This window comes from Eulemur rufifrons, chromosome 3 (assembly GCF_041146395.1).
Source record: "Eulemur rufifrons isolate Redbay chromosome 3, OSU_ERuf_1, whole genome shotgun sequence".
Classification (NCBI taxonomy): Eukaryota; Metazoa; Chordata; class Mammalia; order Primates; family Lemuridae; genus Eulemur; species Eulemur rufifrons.
In genome coordinates, this window is record NC_090985.1 from 6,633,038 (window position 1) to 6,654,112 (window position 21,075).

Sequence of the window (21,075 nt, forward strand, 5' to 3'; positions counted from 1 at the left end):
GCCATCTTCAAAAAAATTATGTTGGAGCCACACCTCGCACCAGGATAAATTCCAGAAGGATCAAACATTTCAAAATAAAAAAAAAATCATACATGTGCTAGAAGAAATTCTAGATCTTTTTTTAATAGTCTCGTAGTGAAAAAGACCTTTCTAAGGAAAACAGAAATCCCAGAAGCCACAAAAGAAACAACCGAAAAAAATCTGACTATGCAAACATTTTAAAAAATTCTGCGTGCCAAATACCACCATGGTAAAGTCAAAAGACAAACTGAGAACAAATATTTACAATTCATGTCACAAAGGGCTAATTAATTCCCCTAGCACATAAACAGCTCTCTCAAATTATTAGGAAAAAGACAAATGACAATCCGAAACAGGCAGTTAAATAGAAAAAGAAATAAAAATAGTTCTAAAATATAAAAAGATGCACAGTGTCTTTCATGAAAGAGAGACAAATTAAAACCACAGTGAGAAAGTATTTTTCACCTACCAGATTGGCAAATATCAAAAAATAGGAGAACGCCTTATGTTGGCAAGGTTTGGGGAACACAGGCACCCACACAGCGCTGGTGGAGAAGGGCTTGAGAGCAACAGCTCACAAAAATTTCCACGCACATCCCCTTTGACCCAGCAATTCCACTTGTAGAAGTTTATCCTACAGCAACATGTATCACAATCATGATGTAAACACCAAATTATTCAATGCAGCATTGTGAAAGCAAAAGATTACAAATAAAGGAAATCTCCATCTAGGAGACTGATTAAACAAATGATGTTTGTTTATGGAATACTGAGCAGCCAGGACACAAATGGAGGACGCCCTTCCCACACTCATAGGGAAGAATCTCTAAGCCATATTTCACAGAGAAAAGACGGAAGGATAAACACGAGAGCCTGTAGACAGCAAGGGCCACACTGAGGGACCAGGTCGCAGATTGTACTGGTTGATGCGAGAACTACTGGCAAATGCAGTCGCTGCTTCTTGAGCAGGGAGATCCTTGTGCAGAAATGTATTTATAAGAGGAAGGAAGTGATGCAGCTGCCCTGGAGCTTTCCATAAGAGGAATGCACTTCCAAAAAGCTGAAAGAAGCCATTGTTGATGGCTGTGGGTTAGCCCTGTTGAAATGGCAGGGCAGCCCTCGCCTGCACACGGAAAAACATTTCCTCAAATGGTCAACAACTCCACCCTTGTGAAAAGTCAGCTTAGGCATGAGACCTTTACTCTAGCCACACAGTGAGAGAGCACCATGAAACCATACAGATAAGCACGTTCTAGAAAGTTCCGCTAAAGCAAAGTCTATCTCTCTGTACACATGAAGGACTAATGCAAAGGACAGTGGCTGGTATCACTGCTTATAATTATTACTAGGAACTAACTACATACAGCTTTCAAAACTGAAGGATAAAATACATACTCAGAGTCCTCTTGATTTCATACCGGTTTGAAACAGCTACAAGAAATTAAAAGTTTAAAAATCATACATATCATCACAACCCTTATAAAACTATTCTTATATTTTGTTTCCTTTTAATCTGTATCTATTTGAGAACAGAGTATTTAGATAGTTACAGTAATAGTGCCTGTATAGACACATAGATACATAATTGCCTCCTGCTTTTTTTACTTACTCCCTGTTTTTACAGATAATTGCTATGCCAAGTTATGGGTACTGCAGAAAATTCTATCTTATTGATTGGCTACAGTTAAGGGAGAAAACATTTATCTATTCTAGCCCCTTCCATGGGCATGTTACAAAATTAATTTACCCCTCGCAGGAACTCTTACCATTATGACCCCCTTACAGACCAGGAAGCTGAGTGTCCAAGGTCTTGGTAGGCAGCAGACCCTGCATCTGAACTTCACGTCTGTTTGACTCGACACCTCGCATTCTTCCCCCCGCATTATACTGCTGCTGCTTGCATCGTTGGATGCTGTTGTTCCTAATTTTTACCACAATAAACAATGCTGGTAAAAGATCTTTACATATTTTGCTTTTAACCTTTCTTGATTTTTTTTCCTTTTTTTTCAACTTATGTGTACATAGTTTTAAAAAGTCCAACAAGATGCCCCACATGTCTCCTGACTCCTGCCCCCGAGAGGCAACTATTTTCAACTCCTTTAGCTTTCCCTACCACCCACTCTTGCCTCCGTGTTTCTAGACGCCATGTTTGTCCTGCTGGTTCTTCAATTTCAGTTTTCAGTATCACCTATTGAGCCTCCTACTCGGGAAGGTGCCAGTTCTTTTCTTTTTTTTTCCCCATAGGAGAAAGGGCATGTAAAATTATTTGATTATAGTTTTACACGACACAGGAGCCTTCAGAATGAAGACTCAAAGATACAGGGAAACTGTCTATTTTTACGCTTAGGTTCCACAAAGTATGAGCAGCCATGTAGAAATAGGATTGGACAAAAAGGGTGTGATCTACTGCTACTAATTATAGTAAGTTGGGAAACCCAGCAAGGCCTGTCTGGTTAGGTTCTTCTTAGTCTCTCTGTGCAGCATTCCTTCCTTCCGGGTGTTAGGCAAGACCCTGTCTGGAAAGAGGTCTTATGACCTACAATCACACAAGGTAGGTCAGGCAAGTTCTTGGTGGCCAGTGCTAGCTCTCTTAAATCTCCCCTAAAACATGCCTGTTTCTCCTCCCCCATTCTTTTCAACATTGTTAGAGCAATGCTTTTGGTTAAATTAATTTTCAGTATTTATGTAAATATTAGCCACCACTAAGTCACATATTGTATTCCTTTTTGAAAATTTTAAAAATTTCCCTTGGGTTATCACTTTTCTCAGTTCCGTATTAGCTTAGTTTTCTATGTACCAATCCCTGATTTGTCTCCAAATTCTCTGGAACTTGTGAGTCTCTCAACAGTCAAAGACGTTAGGCAGTCACCAATTTTGCTTTCTCCCGGGCATGCCGCTGGGGAGCCCCCTGTGCCTGCTCCCAACTGGAAGGGCCCCCTCCCCTCCATCCTTCCCCCTCCATCCCTCCCCGGGTCCTGGGCCCCAAGGCTGCTCTCCCATGCTCGCTTCCCGCTTTGGGTGGAGCCCATCTTCCACTAGCTTCTTGAGAAAAAGTGAACTGGAAAAAACCTTTTTTTTAGACCCACTCTCCATGTCGGAAAAGGTCTTCATATCACCCTCACACTGGGTTAATTCTAAGTTAGAAGCCATTTAAGGCTGGCTCCACTGCCCTCCAGCTTCAATCTGCTATCGAGATAGATCCGTGGTCCGTTCTGACACCTGATCCTTCTACGCCATCTGTTTCCTTACTCTCTGGAAATCTGGGGATCTTGCTTTATTGTGTGCTCCAAAATGTCATCGAGAGCTTTGATTGGGTCTTTTTTATTCTTTGGGCGAGGGTTTCTGAAGCTCTTTTGATCTGGAGAGTTGAGTCCTACAGCTCTGGGAGAGCTTTGGGAAATTGCTTTGATAATTTCCTCCCCCCATTTTCTCTGGTCTCTCTTTCTGGCACTGCTATTATTGGGATGTTGGATTTCCTGGACTAATCCTCTAAATTTCTCTTCCACTTTCCACTCTCTATCTTTTTGGTTTTTATTCTACTTTTGGGAAAAGACCTTCCATTTTGTCTCCTAATCCTGCTGTTAATCCTCTTCATTTTGGCTCCAAAAGCTCTTTCCTATTCTCTGATTGTTCCAGCTTTATAGTCTTTTCTTGCCACACAGATGCGTATCTTCTCTTATCTCTGAATGTAAGTTACAGGTTTGCTCACTTAAGTTTACTTCAGCCCATGTCATCGTGTTTCCTTCACTTCCTTTCCTTTGTTTGCTGTATGTCTTTGTCTTTCATGTTCAAGTCTTTCCTCAGATGTCCAGCCACTCTTGGTCATCTGCTACAAAGGCAGAGCTTGTTCTGGCCACTGTGTTAAGAAGACCTACAAATAACAGTGTCTCCCGGACTTTTCTCTTGGGCTGGTCAGTTTCCCCAGAGGGGAACCCTCCCATCTCCTTGGGGAGCCTAGTCATGGCTTGAGACTTTTCAAATGCTGAGTCTATGGCTGTGCCTCACACCCACCCTTAAGCTGCCAGTCTCCTGCCATGGGGGAGGCAGGGCAGTCCCCTGACTGTGAGAGAGGGGAGGACACTGGGAACTTTCCACCAATTCTCATGGTTTCAGACACATGTCACACCTATCCTCAGAGGTACCTTGTGCCTTCAATTCCTCTGCCTTCAAATCAGCCATCATTCTTGTAGGATTTTCCCTCTGCAGACTAGGGTTTTAGCTTTCCTCGTCTTCTAAGTCAATTTCCACTTGTCTATCTGCTCTCTACTCATCTGTTCCCATCCCCTCTCCTATTCTCTATGTTTTCGAGAATTTATACCCTTTACTATAATTTTAGTGAGGATTCAGTAAAGAATGAACATAATGTGTATTCAATCTGCCACTTTTAATCAAGTCTTTTAGCCCTGATCTTTGCTTAAATTATTTCTTTGGGTTAAATCCACAGTACTGAAATCAATGTTTTTACTCCTTTATTTATGATCTGTGAATTCATGTATTCAATCCATAAACATTTACTGAGCACCTTCTATGTGCTGGACACTATACTGGGCAGTGAGACTACAGGGTACAGGGAAAAACAAGGACCGTGGGGCCAGAGAGACCAGGGTCAACTCTCAGTTCTGCTAGCTCTGTGATTCTGGGCTATTCCCCTTGCTGAGTTGCATTTACTCATTTGTTAAGAATTGAAGTGAGGAGGTGAGAAAAGGAACAATTACATCTATTTTGCAGGGCTATTCTGAAGCTTAAAGAAAATATGTAGAAATCACTGAATTCAGTGGCTGATGGATAGTAGGTACCCAAGAAATGAAAGTATCTGTTATTTATGCTGTTGTTAATAGTAAGTTATTTCTTAACTGATCATGGGATACAGATTACTCAATACTTTTAATGCAAATGAATGCAAATTGGATAATGGAAGCACCAGATGTATCAGACAACAGAGAAGAGAACTGTAAACATCCAGGAAGGCTTCATCAAAGAGGGGGCACCTGTGTTCTCTCACATAAGGAGGCTGTGTACAGGTACGAAGGGATTCCAGGTAGAAGGCACGGCACACTTAAGACACAAGCAAGAGAGAACATGTGGTATCAGGAAATGTGGAGTGATCGGATGTGTCTAGAACACAAGCCATGTGGGGGAGAAGGAGAGGGGGCTGATGCTGGATCTCGCTTTACAGGCAGGTGGCTGCCACTGCTGTCGAAAGCAGGGGCGTGGAGCGATCAGATTTGTGTTTTAGAAAGATAACCTGCAAGAAAAATTAGAAGGGGCAGAGAGTGGAGGTGAATCTACTACATCCGTCCAAGCAAAAGCTGATGATGCTCAGGCAAGGCGGAGGCATGGAATGGTTAGGAGAGACGGACTGAAGGAAAGACGTAAGGAGGTTCAACTGATGGGCTGGTGTCTGTGGCTGTCATTGTCCTTCCTGCTTCTGGACATAGGTAAGCATGTGCTTCTTCTGAAGTTAGGCGTGGCCATGAGCCTTGCTTTAACCAATGAAATGAGAAAGGAAATGACAAAGTGCCACTTCCGGGTAGCAGCCTTTAAGGGCCAGTGCCTGAGGCCCCATGTCCCTTTTTCTTTTCTTTTTTTCGAGACAGAGTCTCTCTCTGTTGCCCGGGCTAGAGTGCTGTGGCGTCAGCCTAGCTCACAGCAACCTCAAGCTCCTGGGCTTAAGCGATCCTATTGCCTCAGCCTCCCGAGTAGCTGGGACTACAGGCATGTGCCACCATGCCCGGCTTATTTTTTCTATATATGTTTTTAGCTATGTATAGAATATATATAAAAATATATATTTTTCCCTATATATATTTTTTCTATATGTATTTTTAGCTGATTTCTTGCTATTTTTAGTAGAGACGGGTCTCGCTCTTGCTCAGGCTGGTCTCGAACTCCTGACCTCTAGCGATCCTCCTGTCTCGGCCTCCCAGAGTGCTAGGATTACAGGCGTGAGCCACCACGCCTGGCCTCCATGTCCCTTTTTCTGTCTCGGTGGTGACCACAGAAGCACGTGTTGAGATGACACCTCCATCAGCTGGGGTCCTGGTGGGATTACAATCAGCAGAACTTTCCTGCTGATTGAAGTAAACATGTAACACGAGTGAGAAATAAATGTTTGTGGTTTTAAGATGCTGAGATTTAGGGGCAATTAGTTACTACAGCATAAACTAGCTTACCTTGACTAATATAATATCCAATTTAATATCATATTGGTAATACTGCCTCTGAGTATCAAACCATAATTCACACTTTACAGTTTCACTGTTACCAATGAACAATGAAAGGCTGATCATTATTTGGTGTTTATTATGTATATTTCCTTTTTGGGAAGTTATCTAGGCCTACCCTTTACCTACTTATCCACTGAGGTCTTGTTGACATTCGAATATACTTGTGTGACCTTTGTGTGCATTATGTCTTTTGTTATTTATACAACTGGTCTAGCTAATAATGTTAATATAAAAATAGCTACAATAACAGCAGCTATGCTTACTGAATTCTTATATACGCCAGGTATCCTATAAATCATCTCACATGCTGTCCCCTTTTATCATCATACTGAACCTACAAAATAAATACTATTGCACCCATTTCACAAATGAAGAAATGGAGACTCTGCAGTGTGAAGTCACCAGCCAGTAGGGGGCAGGGCTGGGACCTGAGCCCAGGAGGGTCTCACTGAAGAGCCTGGGCTCTAGGTCCCCGTGGGCAACAGCTAGCTGACTTCTCCCTCTGCGCTGGCGCCTCTGCGCTTCCCCTCTCAATCTCGGGGTGAGCCTTCATTCAATGCGGCTTTCTCCTCCAGTTTCCTATTTTTCTCTTCTTCGTTTCCCAGCTTTTGTTTCCTCACTCGCTTCTTTGGTTTCTATGAGCTGACCTGTTTTCTCACCTCACTACTGAAAACACCTTCTCATAAATCCCTGATTCTTGCTGGCCAAGGTCTGTAGCTTTGGGGCAGCCCTCAACCTCCCTGACTGCCTGTGGTTTCTAAGACCTTCTTCAGTGCTTTCCTTCTGTGGCTACCACGACACTCCTGGTTGGGGGCTCCTGGTTCTCTGCCGGCCTTTCTTACTGCCTATCTCTGGCTCACTGGCTGGCTCTTCCTCCCACCCTAACCATGAACTGCCTCAGCAATCAGTCCTCAGTGTCTCTCTCCCCCCTGCCCCCTACCCCCTTCCCAATCTCCCCTACCTGCAGCTGCTCTGGAATCTGCACATCTGGCCTTGAGCTCACACCTCGTTCCACATTTGCACCTGTCCATGTGCACATCCCACAGATAAGCCCAGGACTAAACAGCTTTCTCTGAGAAAGCAGCTTCCCCGTTTGACTTCTCTATTTCTGTCAATGACTCTGTTCTTCTCTCAACTGCTCAGTAACCTTGGCATTATTTGTGATTCAGCCCTTTCTCCCAATGGCCAACACCATTCCATCATCCACAGACACCATGTCTCTACCTTGGAAGGCCTCTGGAGTTTGTCTCATGCATCCCTTTCTACCACCACTAATGCTCTCAGGATCCAGTCCAAACTCCTCCTTCTGGGAATTTGAGACTCCATGTGATCTGACTTGCTCTTCCTCACCAACAGACAGCTCTAACCCCAAGTATAATTATAAAAAAAAAAAAGAAAGAAAGAAAGAAAGGAAAAAAGAAAAAAAAAAAAAAAAAGACAGCTCTTATCATACCAGACAGTGTCACAGGGACCAGGCCAGGAAGCCACCAGACCAGTGACGGGCCAAAGCCCAAAGCAAACAAAATAAAAGTGCACAGTGAGCAGATGGGTGGGTGGTCCAAAAGCTATGCAAACAGCACAAGATCATCGTTGGGAATTACAAGAGAGATGGTCAAAGTCCAGCCAAATGAAGATCCACGGAACTTTGGGGACAGAAGCAGAGTGGCTGTGGGGTTAGAGCAAAGCAGTGACAACAAGGCAATGTGCTAGTGGCAAGACCTCTGCCACCTTCTGATCTGAGAAGCTCCTGGAAGGCCCACAGGATGAAAAGACAAATGTGGATGGGTGGAAAGTGCTGGCCTGGACAGCAAGCGAGTTTTCTGCCAGGGCCGCTTGCTTAGAGGATCGATTTCACTGGCATATGCTCACGCCAACCTCTGTCCAATCTAGCCAAAGCCAGCTGGTCTCTCAGGATTACGCCAGACCTCATCACCCAAGCCAACACAGCAATATGTCCCTCTTTCTCTAAACTCCTTTATCGCTTATCTGAGTTACTGATTCTGACACTTAATCACATGATCCTACCAAAACCATCTACTAACTTTCGTGTGTGCTGACTCTGCGAAGGAGCAGTCACAGGGCGCACAGACAGTTTTAAGACAGTCCTCAAGCCTCTCAGAATACAGCCGGGGGGTGAAGAGAAACACACACATGGGAAGTTATTGTTTGTCATCAGGCAAGAGCCAAAGAAACAGAGACAGGTAAATAGCTAGGGCTTCAGAAGGCCTGAGGGACAGAGAGGATTTTGATGGCCAAAGGAGGTAGAATATGACATACAGTAACATGTGTGTATACAGGAAGGGCTGAGTGTGGTCCACAGATATAGTAAACAGACTGGAAGAGCAGGTTACTACTAAATATTACTGACTAATTAAAAAATATATACATACATTCACTGAGAAGAATCTTCCTTTATTTGAACACCAAGGAAGGAAAAGTCCATACTGTTAGGGCTTGGTAGGCTTCAAACTTTTAAAACACATTTATGGAGTTTCTCACTTCACATTAACGTGATCTGGCTCATAATACCAGATCAGGGGCTTGCCAGCAGGAGAATTTGATGCAGCAGGACAATCTGGTCACGGGAAAGTCAGGCTGGTTGTGGCAATGGCATTGGTGCTCAGTGGAAGGATGGAAAAACATACAACCTGCTGCTTCTCATGAACTTCTCCCCTCCTGAGAGGCCACAGATGGTTCTGGATCAACCACTGACCTCCGGGTGAAGCTTCCCAAATGGTTTGGATTACAGACTCTTATAATGGCTACCTTAGAGCTAAGCTGTCTGGTGTGACGCCATGCACCCACGCTGACCCAGAGCCCTGACTCTATGATTAGAAACTGACACAGGGCAGAGAGTTAGGGTAGTTCACAAGCTGCCACAACAGCTGAGTCACTTCATGGCTCACCATGATACCGCGCTGCAGGCGGCCACCTCAGGCAGACAGGGAGCCTCTGAGGAGTGCCCCGCCCTCGGTACAGGCATTTCTCAGCCTGGCCACAGACATTCATTAGGGTGGCAACGGCAATGGCATCTCCTTCAGTCATGCATAAAATCAAGTGTTCAAGGACTATAGTTTTCTGTATGAGTAACAGCTTTCTAGAATTGCATGGAGGGATAGATTTCCTTACAAACCCAGGACAATGCTTTCCTGAGTAAATATTATGCTACCTAATAGATTCTGATCCTAAAGCTCAAGTCCCCAACAGACTCCAGCTGCATGGAGGGTATTCCTGATGGGCTTCCAAAGTCAGTCGCTTCGCTCACTGCTGCTCAGAGACAAAGTGTAAACCACAGTCAGCTCTTCACGCTCCACACACTGGATGACAGCACCGGGCTGAGAGTTTAGACACCGTACTTATTTACCCTCGAGAACATACTTTCCAAGTCAGCTTACTGTCTTAATATATTTTACCAATAGAGTACATACTATTTTGTAGTATAAAGTGTACTGACCTGTCATAGTGAAGGGAGACATGCTGAGAAGTGGGCAGAGAAACAGAACAGTTTGAGATAAAAATTGGTAACCTCTGAATTCACAGGATCAGTAAAACATGAGAAGCCGATAAAAGTTGGCTATACTTAGAAATTTTAGACTCTCTAGAAAATGAGGTCCATTTTCTGCTCCTGGATATTGGAGCAATTTTCAGTCAACTACGTATCGAGAAGGACCATAAAAGTGGATCCGAGTCCATGTAAGTGCTGTCCAGCAAATTAGGTTTTGGTGAGTAGTTTGAGTTAAGTTAGAACCCGAGGATGACTGGTGGACCCTGGAGCCTCGTCTGGGAAAGGCTGAAACAGAGGGGTGACCAGAAACAGGACCTTACATGTGGGACAAAGCCCACGCACCTAACCATTATGTGCTGGGTCTGACGCATGTGATGGAATCAGTTGTAGGGTGAGCATCATCTTTTGTTTTTGTGAAGACACGGTAGAGCCCTGAAGAGCAAACTCGGGCACGGTGGATAGGGCAGTGTGAAGGTCATAAATATTTGGAAACTGGAATTGACTGCTTTAAAGAGTACACGGCATGTGAGAGGTGAACTAAATTGGCAGAGACCTGAGTATTTCGCATTCTGAACCTTTTAGGTCTTTCAGGCTTCAGCAATTCCTACAAGAAGGCACAAATTCTCCGACAAGAAGCTACCATCTGTATCTAGGCTGGAGAAAGCGAATGAAGTTTGTAGCAGACTCAGCTCGGTTATCTTGGTTCAACACAAGCAGAGGCCTCAAAGATGGTGGCACTTCCCATCCTGGCACAGCTGGTCCCCTGAATAAATGACCTGTGCGGGAAGAGCCACGCAGGTGGGCAACATCCAACAGTGAAAGTAAACCTGGCCACTGGCAAATTAAACACCCACCTCCAAGTGCACAGCCATTCACAGAAACCTCACCCTGTGATGGCAGAGGGGGCAGAGAGTATCAGAGAGGGCGACCAATTCACCCCTCTTTGGCTCAGACTGCCCCGGTATTAACGTCGAAAGTCTCAGGAAACCTGTCAGGCCAGGGCAAACCGGGACGTCTGGTCAGCCTAGTAATAGCTAGTAATAGACAGTGTCCCAGGGTCAGCAATTCAACCTTTTCACCTTGACAGTTTCGGTGTGGCCATTTCATCAGAACACAAGCAATTTTAAGATGGAGTCGCGTGAAAGCCCAGCCTTATCGAGGCTAGCTAGCCCTCAATACGCAGCCTCAGTGAGGATCATTTTGAGTCTTTCATCTTTCAAGAACTCGCTTACAATGTAAGTTTTCAGGTGCAGGTGTTCTGAAGGTCTGGTGACTACGCAATAAACCCATCAGAGAGCTGCAGACCCACTTATCGATTGTTAATAGTTTACCACAAGAAATATTTGCACAACTCTTAAAACAGATCAAATCAGGCCAGTGGAATTAAGACTCTTGGCAATTAGGAGTTTATCCTGTGAAAAGGACAAAGCTTTAGTGTTCAGCCAAGGAGGAAAGGATCTAAATCTGATCTGGTATGTCTGTGAGCAAGAGGGAATTAAGAGGAATTTAAGTCCAAGATAATGGAATTCTTTTCAGCTTTAATTCGCTATAAATAAGCTGTGCTGGCTCCAGAATTTTTACCTAGGAGGGGCCTAGGGGTGGCAATCTGACTGCAAGGGACTGTGTGAAGCTGCATTTGCCTAATGTTTTATTAAAGATTGAGAAAACATCAACTGCCCATTTCAAAGCCCCTCACCCCAGGTTCTGCTTTGACACTGCCACTGCAAATAAACAGCCTTATAACCAGGAGGCAGGGATGAAAATGGCAGGAGAGTGGCCATTTTATATATTGAGTCCTATGCTCTTTAGCTCTGGAAAATAACTCCCTATATTGCACTATCAGAAAGGTCTGAATTAGTGCTTTTCTGTAGGGTACTTCTAATAACATATGTAATACTTCCTTGGTACACTAGGACAAAAATAGCATATCTTGCACATCAATGACAAAATATAGTATTTGGATACATAAACCAGACTTTTATTTGGGGTAGATAAAAGAAAAATGGATATCTATAGTTAAGAAGTAAATACGTATGACAGCAATAGAAAGGGAGTTAGTATTGTTTGAGAGAAAAAGCAAAAGTATTAGTAGCTTTTGTCTCTTATCAGAAATAATTAGGAAGCACAGTTGTAAGGAAACCAATTTTTTAAAAGAAGTGCCTTTAGAAAATTTCCATAATGAAAAAGCTTGAAAAATGGATCTTTTAAAAATCCTCCAAACAACTGAGTCTCAGAGAAATGGATCCTCAAACGTTCACTAACCAAGACTCATGGATGAACTACTGGCAGCAAACTAAAGACATAGACCAAATAAGATGACAACGGCATTTCAATAGGATTCTTGTTTGGAGCTTGTATTCTGGTGATTGGAGAGAGAACTGGGGAAAACCACAGAAGATGAATCCATGACAATCTATGGAAAGGCCCGGGGGCTTCTGCCCATTCTCTTGTGACTGCCTGAAGCAGCTTCCAAGAGGAAATGTTCAGAGAAGCCACCATGGCATAGGAAAGCCCACTTTTATTTTTGGCTTGACATTGGAATGGGTGTGACCTCACCCCTAAGTCTTAGGTGTTGCTCAAACCCATGGGAAACAATAACAGCCAGTTCTGATCAGGACAGGTGGCAGCTAGCTGCAGAAGAAAGCTATTACATTTTTATCTCTGGGGAAGAAAGGACCCACCCACACGTGGCTGTGGTTTTGATCGCACTGCTTCCCCTCTCTGGACCCTGCAGGGGCTTCCAGATGTCTCCTGCATCCAACGAAGACACCTCAGCTCTCCGTTTTAAGGCTTGCCTGGGAGCTAAGTACTCCATCATACTTCTCCTAAATGCCTTCATCTTTAGCTACACCACGACCCACACCGACAAGCCTGTGAATCAGTGAAAAAGCAGCAGCCTGGCTTCCCACAGGGGAGTTTATAAATTTTAATAGCAGGCTTCCAGAGACAGGGTACCTGCCGCCTGTCTCCACTTTCCAACCTGGCCCTGGTGATGGACACTGCAGCCAGGCCCACAGGGAAAAGTGGAGGCTGCAAACTGCAATCATGCCTACGCCTGGGGTTGCTGGGTCTTAATTTAAGACCAAAAAAAAAAAAAAAAAAAAATCCATATTCTTCCAGTGACAGGGTAGAGCCTTCCCAGATAAACAAAGCCTTATCAAAGCTGAAGGTACACCTGATTCCCTGGAGCGCCATTGAGCAAGCCGGAGACAGCGCAGGTTGTTTCTTTTGCCCTAGCACACGTGGCATTTGGCAAAATGAGAATATCACACACCTACGCCTGTTTATGGAAAATAAGACACAGAATGGCATTGTACTTGAGATTTGGTACTGCCAGGAATCCTGTTCTGTCTCCCCAAGAGTGTGGCTTTTGATTTGGGGGACCTACACTCCAGTGATAAAAGAGATGCCAATTCTCACAAAACAAGATGGAATGTTCTAAATGGACACAGAAGCTACATGCTGGGGAAACATGGTAGGAAAACGGAAGAGGGGCCCATTCTGGCTGGAGAGGAGTGGGGGAAGTCAGAGAACAGCGTCTCAGAATCGATGCCACTTGTGTTTTTCTTACAGGCTAAGAGGCGTTGGGGTGGGGAGAGATGAGAGGGGATTTGTTGTAGCCAGGGGACAAGAGCCCAGGGGGCACACACTTCGTGAGCAATAAGAGATGCCATGAGTGACGAATCTAGACAGGTAGGCCGGGTCACACGGTGCGTGGCCTACTCCAGGAAGCCAACTTGAGTGGTATTATGACAGATGGGTGGGTCAGAGACAGGGAGGTGACTGGGGACACTCCTGTAAACGCCCAAAGGAGAGGTTGTTACACAGCTGAACACATAGCCAAAAAGTCCTGACCTGTGTACTTAAGATCTACATTTTTACTGTATGTAAACGATAGCTCAAAAAAGTACTAAAAAAAAAAAAGCCCAAGGGAGACAGTGCCAGCCTGTCCTGGAGCACAGGGGATGGGAACCGTTAGAAGAGGACAGACACACAGGAAAACCACTCTCTTTAGCGTCTTGTCCTTACTCTGTAGTCAAGGCCCCCTCTCCCAGGATCCTTCCTCTAAAAAGACCTCTCTGATGCTTGCTAACAAAGCAAGGGTGCCAGAATCCGAAGATGTTAGTGCTGAAGGGCAACGTCAGAGAGATGTCTATTTCATTTTACGCAGAAGGAAATCAGGGACCAGAGGGGCTGTCACTTGCCAGGGTCCAGTGGCTAGTTTCTAAAGTAAGTAGAAGACCTAGGTTTGCATCCTAGTCCAAACTTCAACTCAAGGCTCTCTCTCTGCACCCCTGCTGCCAACAGCCATTAGGAAATTTGAATGAGTAATTCTGCAGCTGCTAAAAATCGAACGTTGGAAGATATGTAGCAGCAGCACGGGTAAATGTTCATGGCATGCCAAGTGTTAAAGCAGGTTACCAAACAACATATATCATCCTGATTTTGTGGGGGCAAGTATCAAAGAAGAAAAACACCACAGGGATGATCACCAAAATAGTACCGGTGCATTATCTCCAGGTAGGAGAATTATAGATAAATTTTTTTTTCATGTAGGGGGTTTTCCAATAAAAAGCAGAAAACCTGCCAGGCAAATTCTAAAAGAGCTGTAATACTTATAAGATGATTTGTGTGTGCTTTATTTTCCATTTTAAAAAAATGAATATGCATTAAATTTTTTATTCAGAAAAACTGGAGATTTGTATCACCATCTAGATTTTCTCATAATTCTGAAATGAACTTTAGTCTGCTTGCTTCACTAAAAGCAAACACTTCTTTACAAAAAAAAAATGAATCATTAGGTAAATATTGATCTGTTGCTAAGTGAACAAGAGACAAATCACCCTACTGAAGCAAAGTTTTCCTCCAGACATTAAAAGATTCATCTGTAATGTATCTTTGGGTAAATTATCTTAAAACAGATTTTCAAGCTGACTTTAATGCTGAGAAGGGGAAAGAAATCCCTCCTCTTTAACATCCTTTCAATGTTCACCTTTCATCAACTTTTCTTCTATACCCGATCAGCAAGAGGACATGTCCTGATTTCACACGTAAGTCGTAATAACTGGCTGCTTGCAGCCAGGACTACTAAGTAAAATCAACAGTGTGTTGTAGATCAGTTAACTGAACTTCCCAGCCCACACAAGCGCTTCTGAAGGCTGCAGACAGCTTCCTCCTAGGAAAAAATCTTCAAAGTCCCAGGAGAAGCACTTTTACCCATAACAGACATGTTTCCGCCCTCAACTTCAAACACATGGGAGGCTGTTACGAAATGTGACACAAAAAACATCAGGGGACAGTGGCTTCCCACAGAGTGACAGAAATAGAAAGAGGGTCATGTGGGAATTGAAGGCCACCCGAGGTCCAGTCCTGCTTTTGACCCTCATCACGGCTGGCCTTTTACTGCTCTCTGCCTCCGTTCTCTCACCTGCACCCCAAGAAAAGTCTCTGTCCACTTCCCATGGAAAAGAAGGGAACCAATTCTGAAGTCACACTCCAGGTATGGGTTCAGTTTCCCTCTCTACTACTGCCGGTTTCCTTGTCCTTAAAATGAGAGGAAAACTGAATCTACCTTCAATGTTGTTAAGAAGATTAAATGGTACAATGTCTACAAGAGGCACGCAACGAATTTCAAATGCAGTAACATGGACAAAAAGGCGTAACATGGAAACATTTTTGTGATACCTTGCATGAACACAGGATCGCATGAACACTCGATTCCTAAAATTAGAATCTAAGTCAGAAATCAGAGGTTACTTAAAAGTTGGAGGAGGAATAAAACAAATCCTTTTGCCCTTGAATCACTTGTCATGTTCAAGTCAGAGTGCCTGAGTATTTGGAATTTAGCTGCTTAAGTAATGCTCCAACATGCTCTAAGAGGGCTGCTCCTATAATCAGAGGTTTTGAGAGTAAATAGTTTTGGGGAATTTGGCCCTTCACACCCACCTTCACACCGTAGCTAATTCCCAAACAAGCGTCAGGTCTGCCTTTGTCCTTGGCTGACCTCCACCCTCCCAAGTTCAGGCTTCACCAGGAGAGAGCACGGTGATTGGCCAAGGACCTGGAGGCTGCGTGCTGACGACACTGGCTCAGGTTGGTGCTAACATTCTACACACGGCCGTGCGGTCCGCGGACATGGGGCCAGGGATGCACTTCTATACCCACAGGTGGGTGGGAGCAGCTCAATGGAAGTCATGGGGCACCAGGTTGGCATCATGGGCTGCTCATCAGCAAAATGTGCCATGCAAGGGAAAACAGCAAAGAGAATGCTGGACTTAATGGATTACTTTTAAAGGAAAAAAATAAAAAGGTGTAAAAACTGCCATGATCAGCTTTCTTTTACACTTGGAACAATCAGTATGGAATCAAACCTTCCATGATGCTTTTCCGGAGCCCGGGCAGCAGCAGCTCTTCCCTGGCTTCCTCCCTCTAATTACTCAGGAACGAAGCTGGGTGGCAATTTGCACTCATCTGCATATAAACTTGCAGAGTTTTAAATATTTTGGTTTTCAAAGCTCTCTAAAACTGAGATGATCAAGGAACTGGGCCTAGTGGTTTTACCCAACCTGAAGTGGGTGCGAATGCCACTAGGCAGTCCAAATTAGTGAATCATTTAAATTAGGCATTGAAGAAACATTCAAAATACCAGTATGAAAAATGCTGGACAATTTTCAAAACATACAGATAGTATGCACACTCTATTTTATAAAGCATATTTTTATTTTATTTTTTTTCCCAGTTTTTCCCCTCCCCCTGCAGAGCATATTTTTAACTGCAAACACTGTGTAGAAGAACACCACGTCCTTGGTCTTGTGCCTGGTGGTGGACCCACTGTAATGTAATGTCCCCTCAGCAGGGGCATTTCCAAATTCAATATGATGACATTGTGTTGTACATGGCACTCTACCACTATGAGGCAACGTTTCTCTTGACTTGGGGTTATGGCATCACTATCACAACTGTTAGAAAACTGCACACGAGCACCCAAAACACCCAGAGCCCAAGCTGGGTGCTCTTCACCCTTGCCAACAGCATGTGAACATTACCTAGACAACTAGACAGACAGAACCCAAACTCTCAGATGTCTCTGTTGCCCATTTGTCTGCTCTTAGGAGAGAATTATTCAGCCAGTGAAGCCAGCCCCCAAAAGAGGGGTGAGAGGTGAAGCCAGGATGGAGGAAAAAGCTTGGACCAAAGCACTCTCTTGAGTGTATTCTATAGCTAACCTCAGTACGTTTTCCAATAAGGCAGATGGAGAGTATCCAACTAATAGGCCTGTGTTGTTTTGCTTGTTAATTACTCTGGGCAAGGATGGTTTCTCTGTCCTAGAACTGGCAACAGGGCATTTGCTAAAGGATAGAATATTGTCCTAGTTTTCTATATCTACCTAAAAATGACGACTGTTTTCTGCAAAGTCCTTGTCATGCATGATGACACCATGCTGTAGGGGAAGAGATGTTTCCAGGCAACAAAGATCTGACTCTCTCCTACCCTCCAGCATTCAAACGCCAGACTGCTATCAAGACTGTGGCTATTTTAACACCAGTGACGCCATTTTCCATTGATGCCTTAAGTACGCAATGTGAGAGGATCTTCTCTGAACATCGCACAAAGCCAAATGGATCAGCAGGTGGGCATACAGAGGGCATGAGGTCTACTCACTCTTTGGTCAGAAGAGGACAGGACTTGAGCAGAAAGCGCGAGAGCCCCGAGTCCTGGAAGTAGAGGTCAGGCGGGGCTGTGGGGCTCTTCAGGTTCAAACACCGGACGATCACATATAGCACGGCAGCCACTGCGGCCAGCTTCACCCCGTCAAACACGGCCGGGAGCTCGGGGGTCTCCAGCATGGCATTCATCTTGATCTGGGGAGCACAGGCACATGTACAGTGAGGCAGGGTGAAGCCACCACCCCCGCCACTTCAGAGGTATGTCCTGCTAAGAGACAATGCCAGCAATGGCATGCCATGATTCAGATGTGTCACAGGGTCCTCCCAGGCAGACACCATCAGCCCCATACAGCCACTAACAGACTGGCAACCACCCAAATCACACGCAGTCCTGAGCGCTGATGAACTGAGTACTGTGTTGTTTGCTTTTTATAATCTCATGAGCATTTCCAAGCTAAGCAAATGCTGAGAATCGTGTCCTCTTGAGAGGAGGAAAAGAGAGGCAGGAGTAGGACGGGGGAAGCACTTTGCTTTCTGTTAACAGGCCACCTCAAATCTCTCTGTAGACTTAATCTGCACCTGGTGCACCAGGTGTGTGTTAAGTGTTGTGTTTACAGCCTTGGACAGAAATATAGGATGGGATAGCAGGTGCCACCAGGTGTGGCTGCTGCCTGCTGGCCCTGCCCTGTTATTTTCAGAGCAGGCTGAGATAAAGCAACCTCAGCCTGACCTAGCCATCTGTTCCACAAAGGCGCCCTGGGGCTGAGTCCAGTTCCAACTCGGCCCAGGTTGCAGTGGTCCTGGCTCCAGGGGTTTTGGGCAGTGTGAAATGAGCTCAGCCATTTTTTTTTCCTGCAGAAGCTACCCAGCTATAGCCATTAGTGCAAAATTAGGCTAAAAGTGGACTAAATTCAGCTACTAGACCAAAATTTAAAATTGGAGTACAGCAAATGTATATGTATTTTTGGCTTTTGCTCTCCTAATGTAGGAGAGCAAATTTATTATTATTATATATAAAAATATTATTATTTTGCTCTCCTAATATACATCTTTTAAAGCAGCTTTACCTTATATACAACACACACACACACACCCTACTCCAAACATATAAAACCAAACATCCATAACAACAAAAGCAACATCAATAAAAATCCAGTATTTTCCTAGCTGCTCGGCAGAAAACAGAACATCAGCTATTACCTTAAAAATCAGGGAAGCCACAAGCTAACAAAAAGGAGAAAATGGTAACTCTCACAGCCAAGGTAGCTATGGCAACAGCTGCCCCTGGAATGGTTTCAACTAGCCTCTGCTAAAAACAGTCACCACGCGAGCTCTGGTAGCCAGCGATGGGGACAGAACTAGCAGGACAAAACAATCTCCAAAAAACGCGTTTGGGGTGTCACTGACTGAACTCTCCTGAGGCCTACAGCAAGTCCTGAGAGGACTCAGAAACTCTTTTCTAAAATCAAGGTGACTTTGGCAAAGAGAGAGCCTGAGTACACCGCAGGCAATCTCTAGCACAGGTTCCCAACTCAGTGAGGACAGGAAATTGAAGATCACACTTCCTTAACTAGCCTTCCACTATCATGGCAAGAAAACAATTTCTAAAAACTTACCTGACACAATTTCAAATCAAGGCTAGACCTCAGAATATACTCTCAGCTACACAGAACTTTTACCAGCAAACGGTTTTCTTAAAACTTAACTTCTGATGATGTGTCACCTCACTCCTGGTGACATCCCCTGAAAGCTGTCTGTAACCCCCTGAAGCAAGGATCCTTCACTTGGGGTCTGTGGGTTCCCTATGGCAGCGGTCCCCAACCTTTTTGGCACCAAGGACCGGTTTCATGGGTGATGATTTTTCCATAAACCAGGGCGGGGGTGGGGGGACGGTTTGGGGATGATTCAAATGTATTATGATTATTGTGCACTTTATTTCTATTATTATTGCATTATTAACCTCTCTGTTAACGATAATCTGTATTTGCAGCTGTTCCCCAGTGCTAGCATCACCGCCTCAGCTCCACCTCAGATCATCAGGCATTAGAGTCCCATGAGGGCGCAACCTGGGTCCCTCCACGCACAGTTTGCAGCAGGGCTTGGGCTCGTGTGAGAATCTAATGCCGCCACTGATCTGACAGGAGGCGGAGCTTGGGCGGCAACGCGAGTGATGGGGAGCGGCTGCAGATACAGATGAAGCGTTGCTCAGTCGCCCGCTGCTTACCTCCTGTCATGCAGCCTGGTTCCTAATAGGCCACGGACCAGGACCGGTACCGGTCCACAGCCTGGGGGTTGGGGATCACAGCCCTATGGGATTCTAGGGTCCAAGACCCTCCTGAAATCAGAAGTGAAAGTGTGCATATGTGCGGTTTTCTGTGGAGAGGGTGTGCAGTTTTAATCAGGTTCTCAGCGGGGTCTGTGGCCTACAAAAACACACGGCGCTGCACTGAGAAGCTGGATGGGTTTGCCCTGCACCTGCCATCCCTCACCTGTGGGAGCCAAGCCACATGTGCCAAACTGATGTTAAACAGATATCCACGATGAGGCAAATACAGGTTTTTAAATCTCCACTTAGTAGTGGAGGGCCAAAACCAAAATCCATCAGAAATTCCAAAGTTTCTCTGACTACAGGCTGGTAATATGGAACTTAAATAGAAGTTCTTCCTTGTCACCTTTGTTGGAAAGATAACAGGGCAATGCAGTAAGTGGTTTTTACAAGTTTCCTTGTTGGCCTAGAGTAGACTTAATGAACTAAAGAAATAAAATAAACAGGTCCTTCCCTTCCCACTTCTATTCACTGTTTCCGACATAAGGGGAGGGGGCAGAGAGAAGCAAAAATAAGAGTCTTAGCAACACATACCTATGTCACTTATTCTTCTCACTGCAAATGGGAACCTTCCTTGAAGAGTTGTACAGCTGGGCTGGTCAGATCTCTTTTTCAAATTAACCTAAAAGCTGAAAAGAATTGAATAGTGATGTTTTAAAGAATGAGAAAGGAGCAGTTTAATTGAAACACAGCACAGTCTAAGTTTCTCTGTATTTAAAATCTTTAGGGGAAAAAGACAATTTCTTTAATTAACATGTATGCCACATTCTTGGCCATTTGGCCATTTCAACAAGTCTGCGGGGGGAGCCTTCGTGAATCCACCAAGACTGACCTCTGGTTTCCAGGACAAGTTCTCTGCTGCGTTCGTAATTCTGGCTAGAGCAAACTCACGCTGCTTTTACCCTTCACCCCACAGCTAATATTCAGGAACGCCTGACAGGACAGGTATCATCTCTATGTGACCAATGAAATAACCTAGCAAAGCTCTGCATCAAGACAGTCCAGCCAGTTGACTCATTCGTTCTCTTTGAAACGTAGAGCAATTACAAAAAAAAAATGAGCTGAGAAAAGTAAAAGGGCACAGATGGTATCAAAACCAAGGTACCAAACCAGGTGGCTCATGCCTGTAGTCTCAGCTACTTAGAAGGCTGAGGGGGAGGATCGCTTGAGCCCAGGAGTTCGAGATCAGCCTGGGCAACACAGCAAGACCCTGTCTCAAAAACAAAAAAAAACATACACGCAAACAAACAAAAACCAAGATACCAGAAACAGAACAGGGCCCAAAGCAATGGGTTGGGGGTCGCATTGCCTGCCAGGTCTCAGTCCAGA

At 44.6% G+C, this 21,075-nt stretch overlaps 1 protein-coding gene and 1 non-coding gene across 3 annotated transcripts in view; both read right to left on the reverse strand.

The window, feature by feature from the left end:
* Positions 1 to 21,075, reverse strand: part of ABHD2 (abhydrolase domain containing 2, acylglycerol lipase) — a 96,411-nt gene that overhangs the window by 53,556 nt on the left and 21,780 nt on the right. For both annotated transcript variants that reach the window (XM_069466632.1, XM_069466633.1), the window contains 2 exons: positions 20,281 to 20,375; positions 17,416 to 17,615 (listed from right to left, as the gene is read on the reverse strand). In XM_069466632.1, the coding sequence (XP_069322733.1) occupies positions 17,416 to 17,609 (194 nt within the window). In that variant the 5' untranslated portion in view covers positions 17,610 to 17,615; positions 20,281 to 20,375. The remainder of the gene's footprint in view (positions 1 to 17,415; positions 17,616 to 20,280; positions 20,376 to 21,075) is intronic.
* Positions 14,310 to 14,371, reverse strand: LOC138382108 (U7 small nuclear RNA). The gene has a single exon (XR_011233271.1). It is a non-coding gene; the product is annotated as a U7 small nuclear RNA (small nuclear RNA).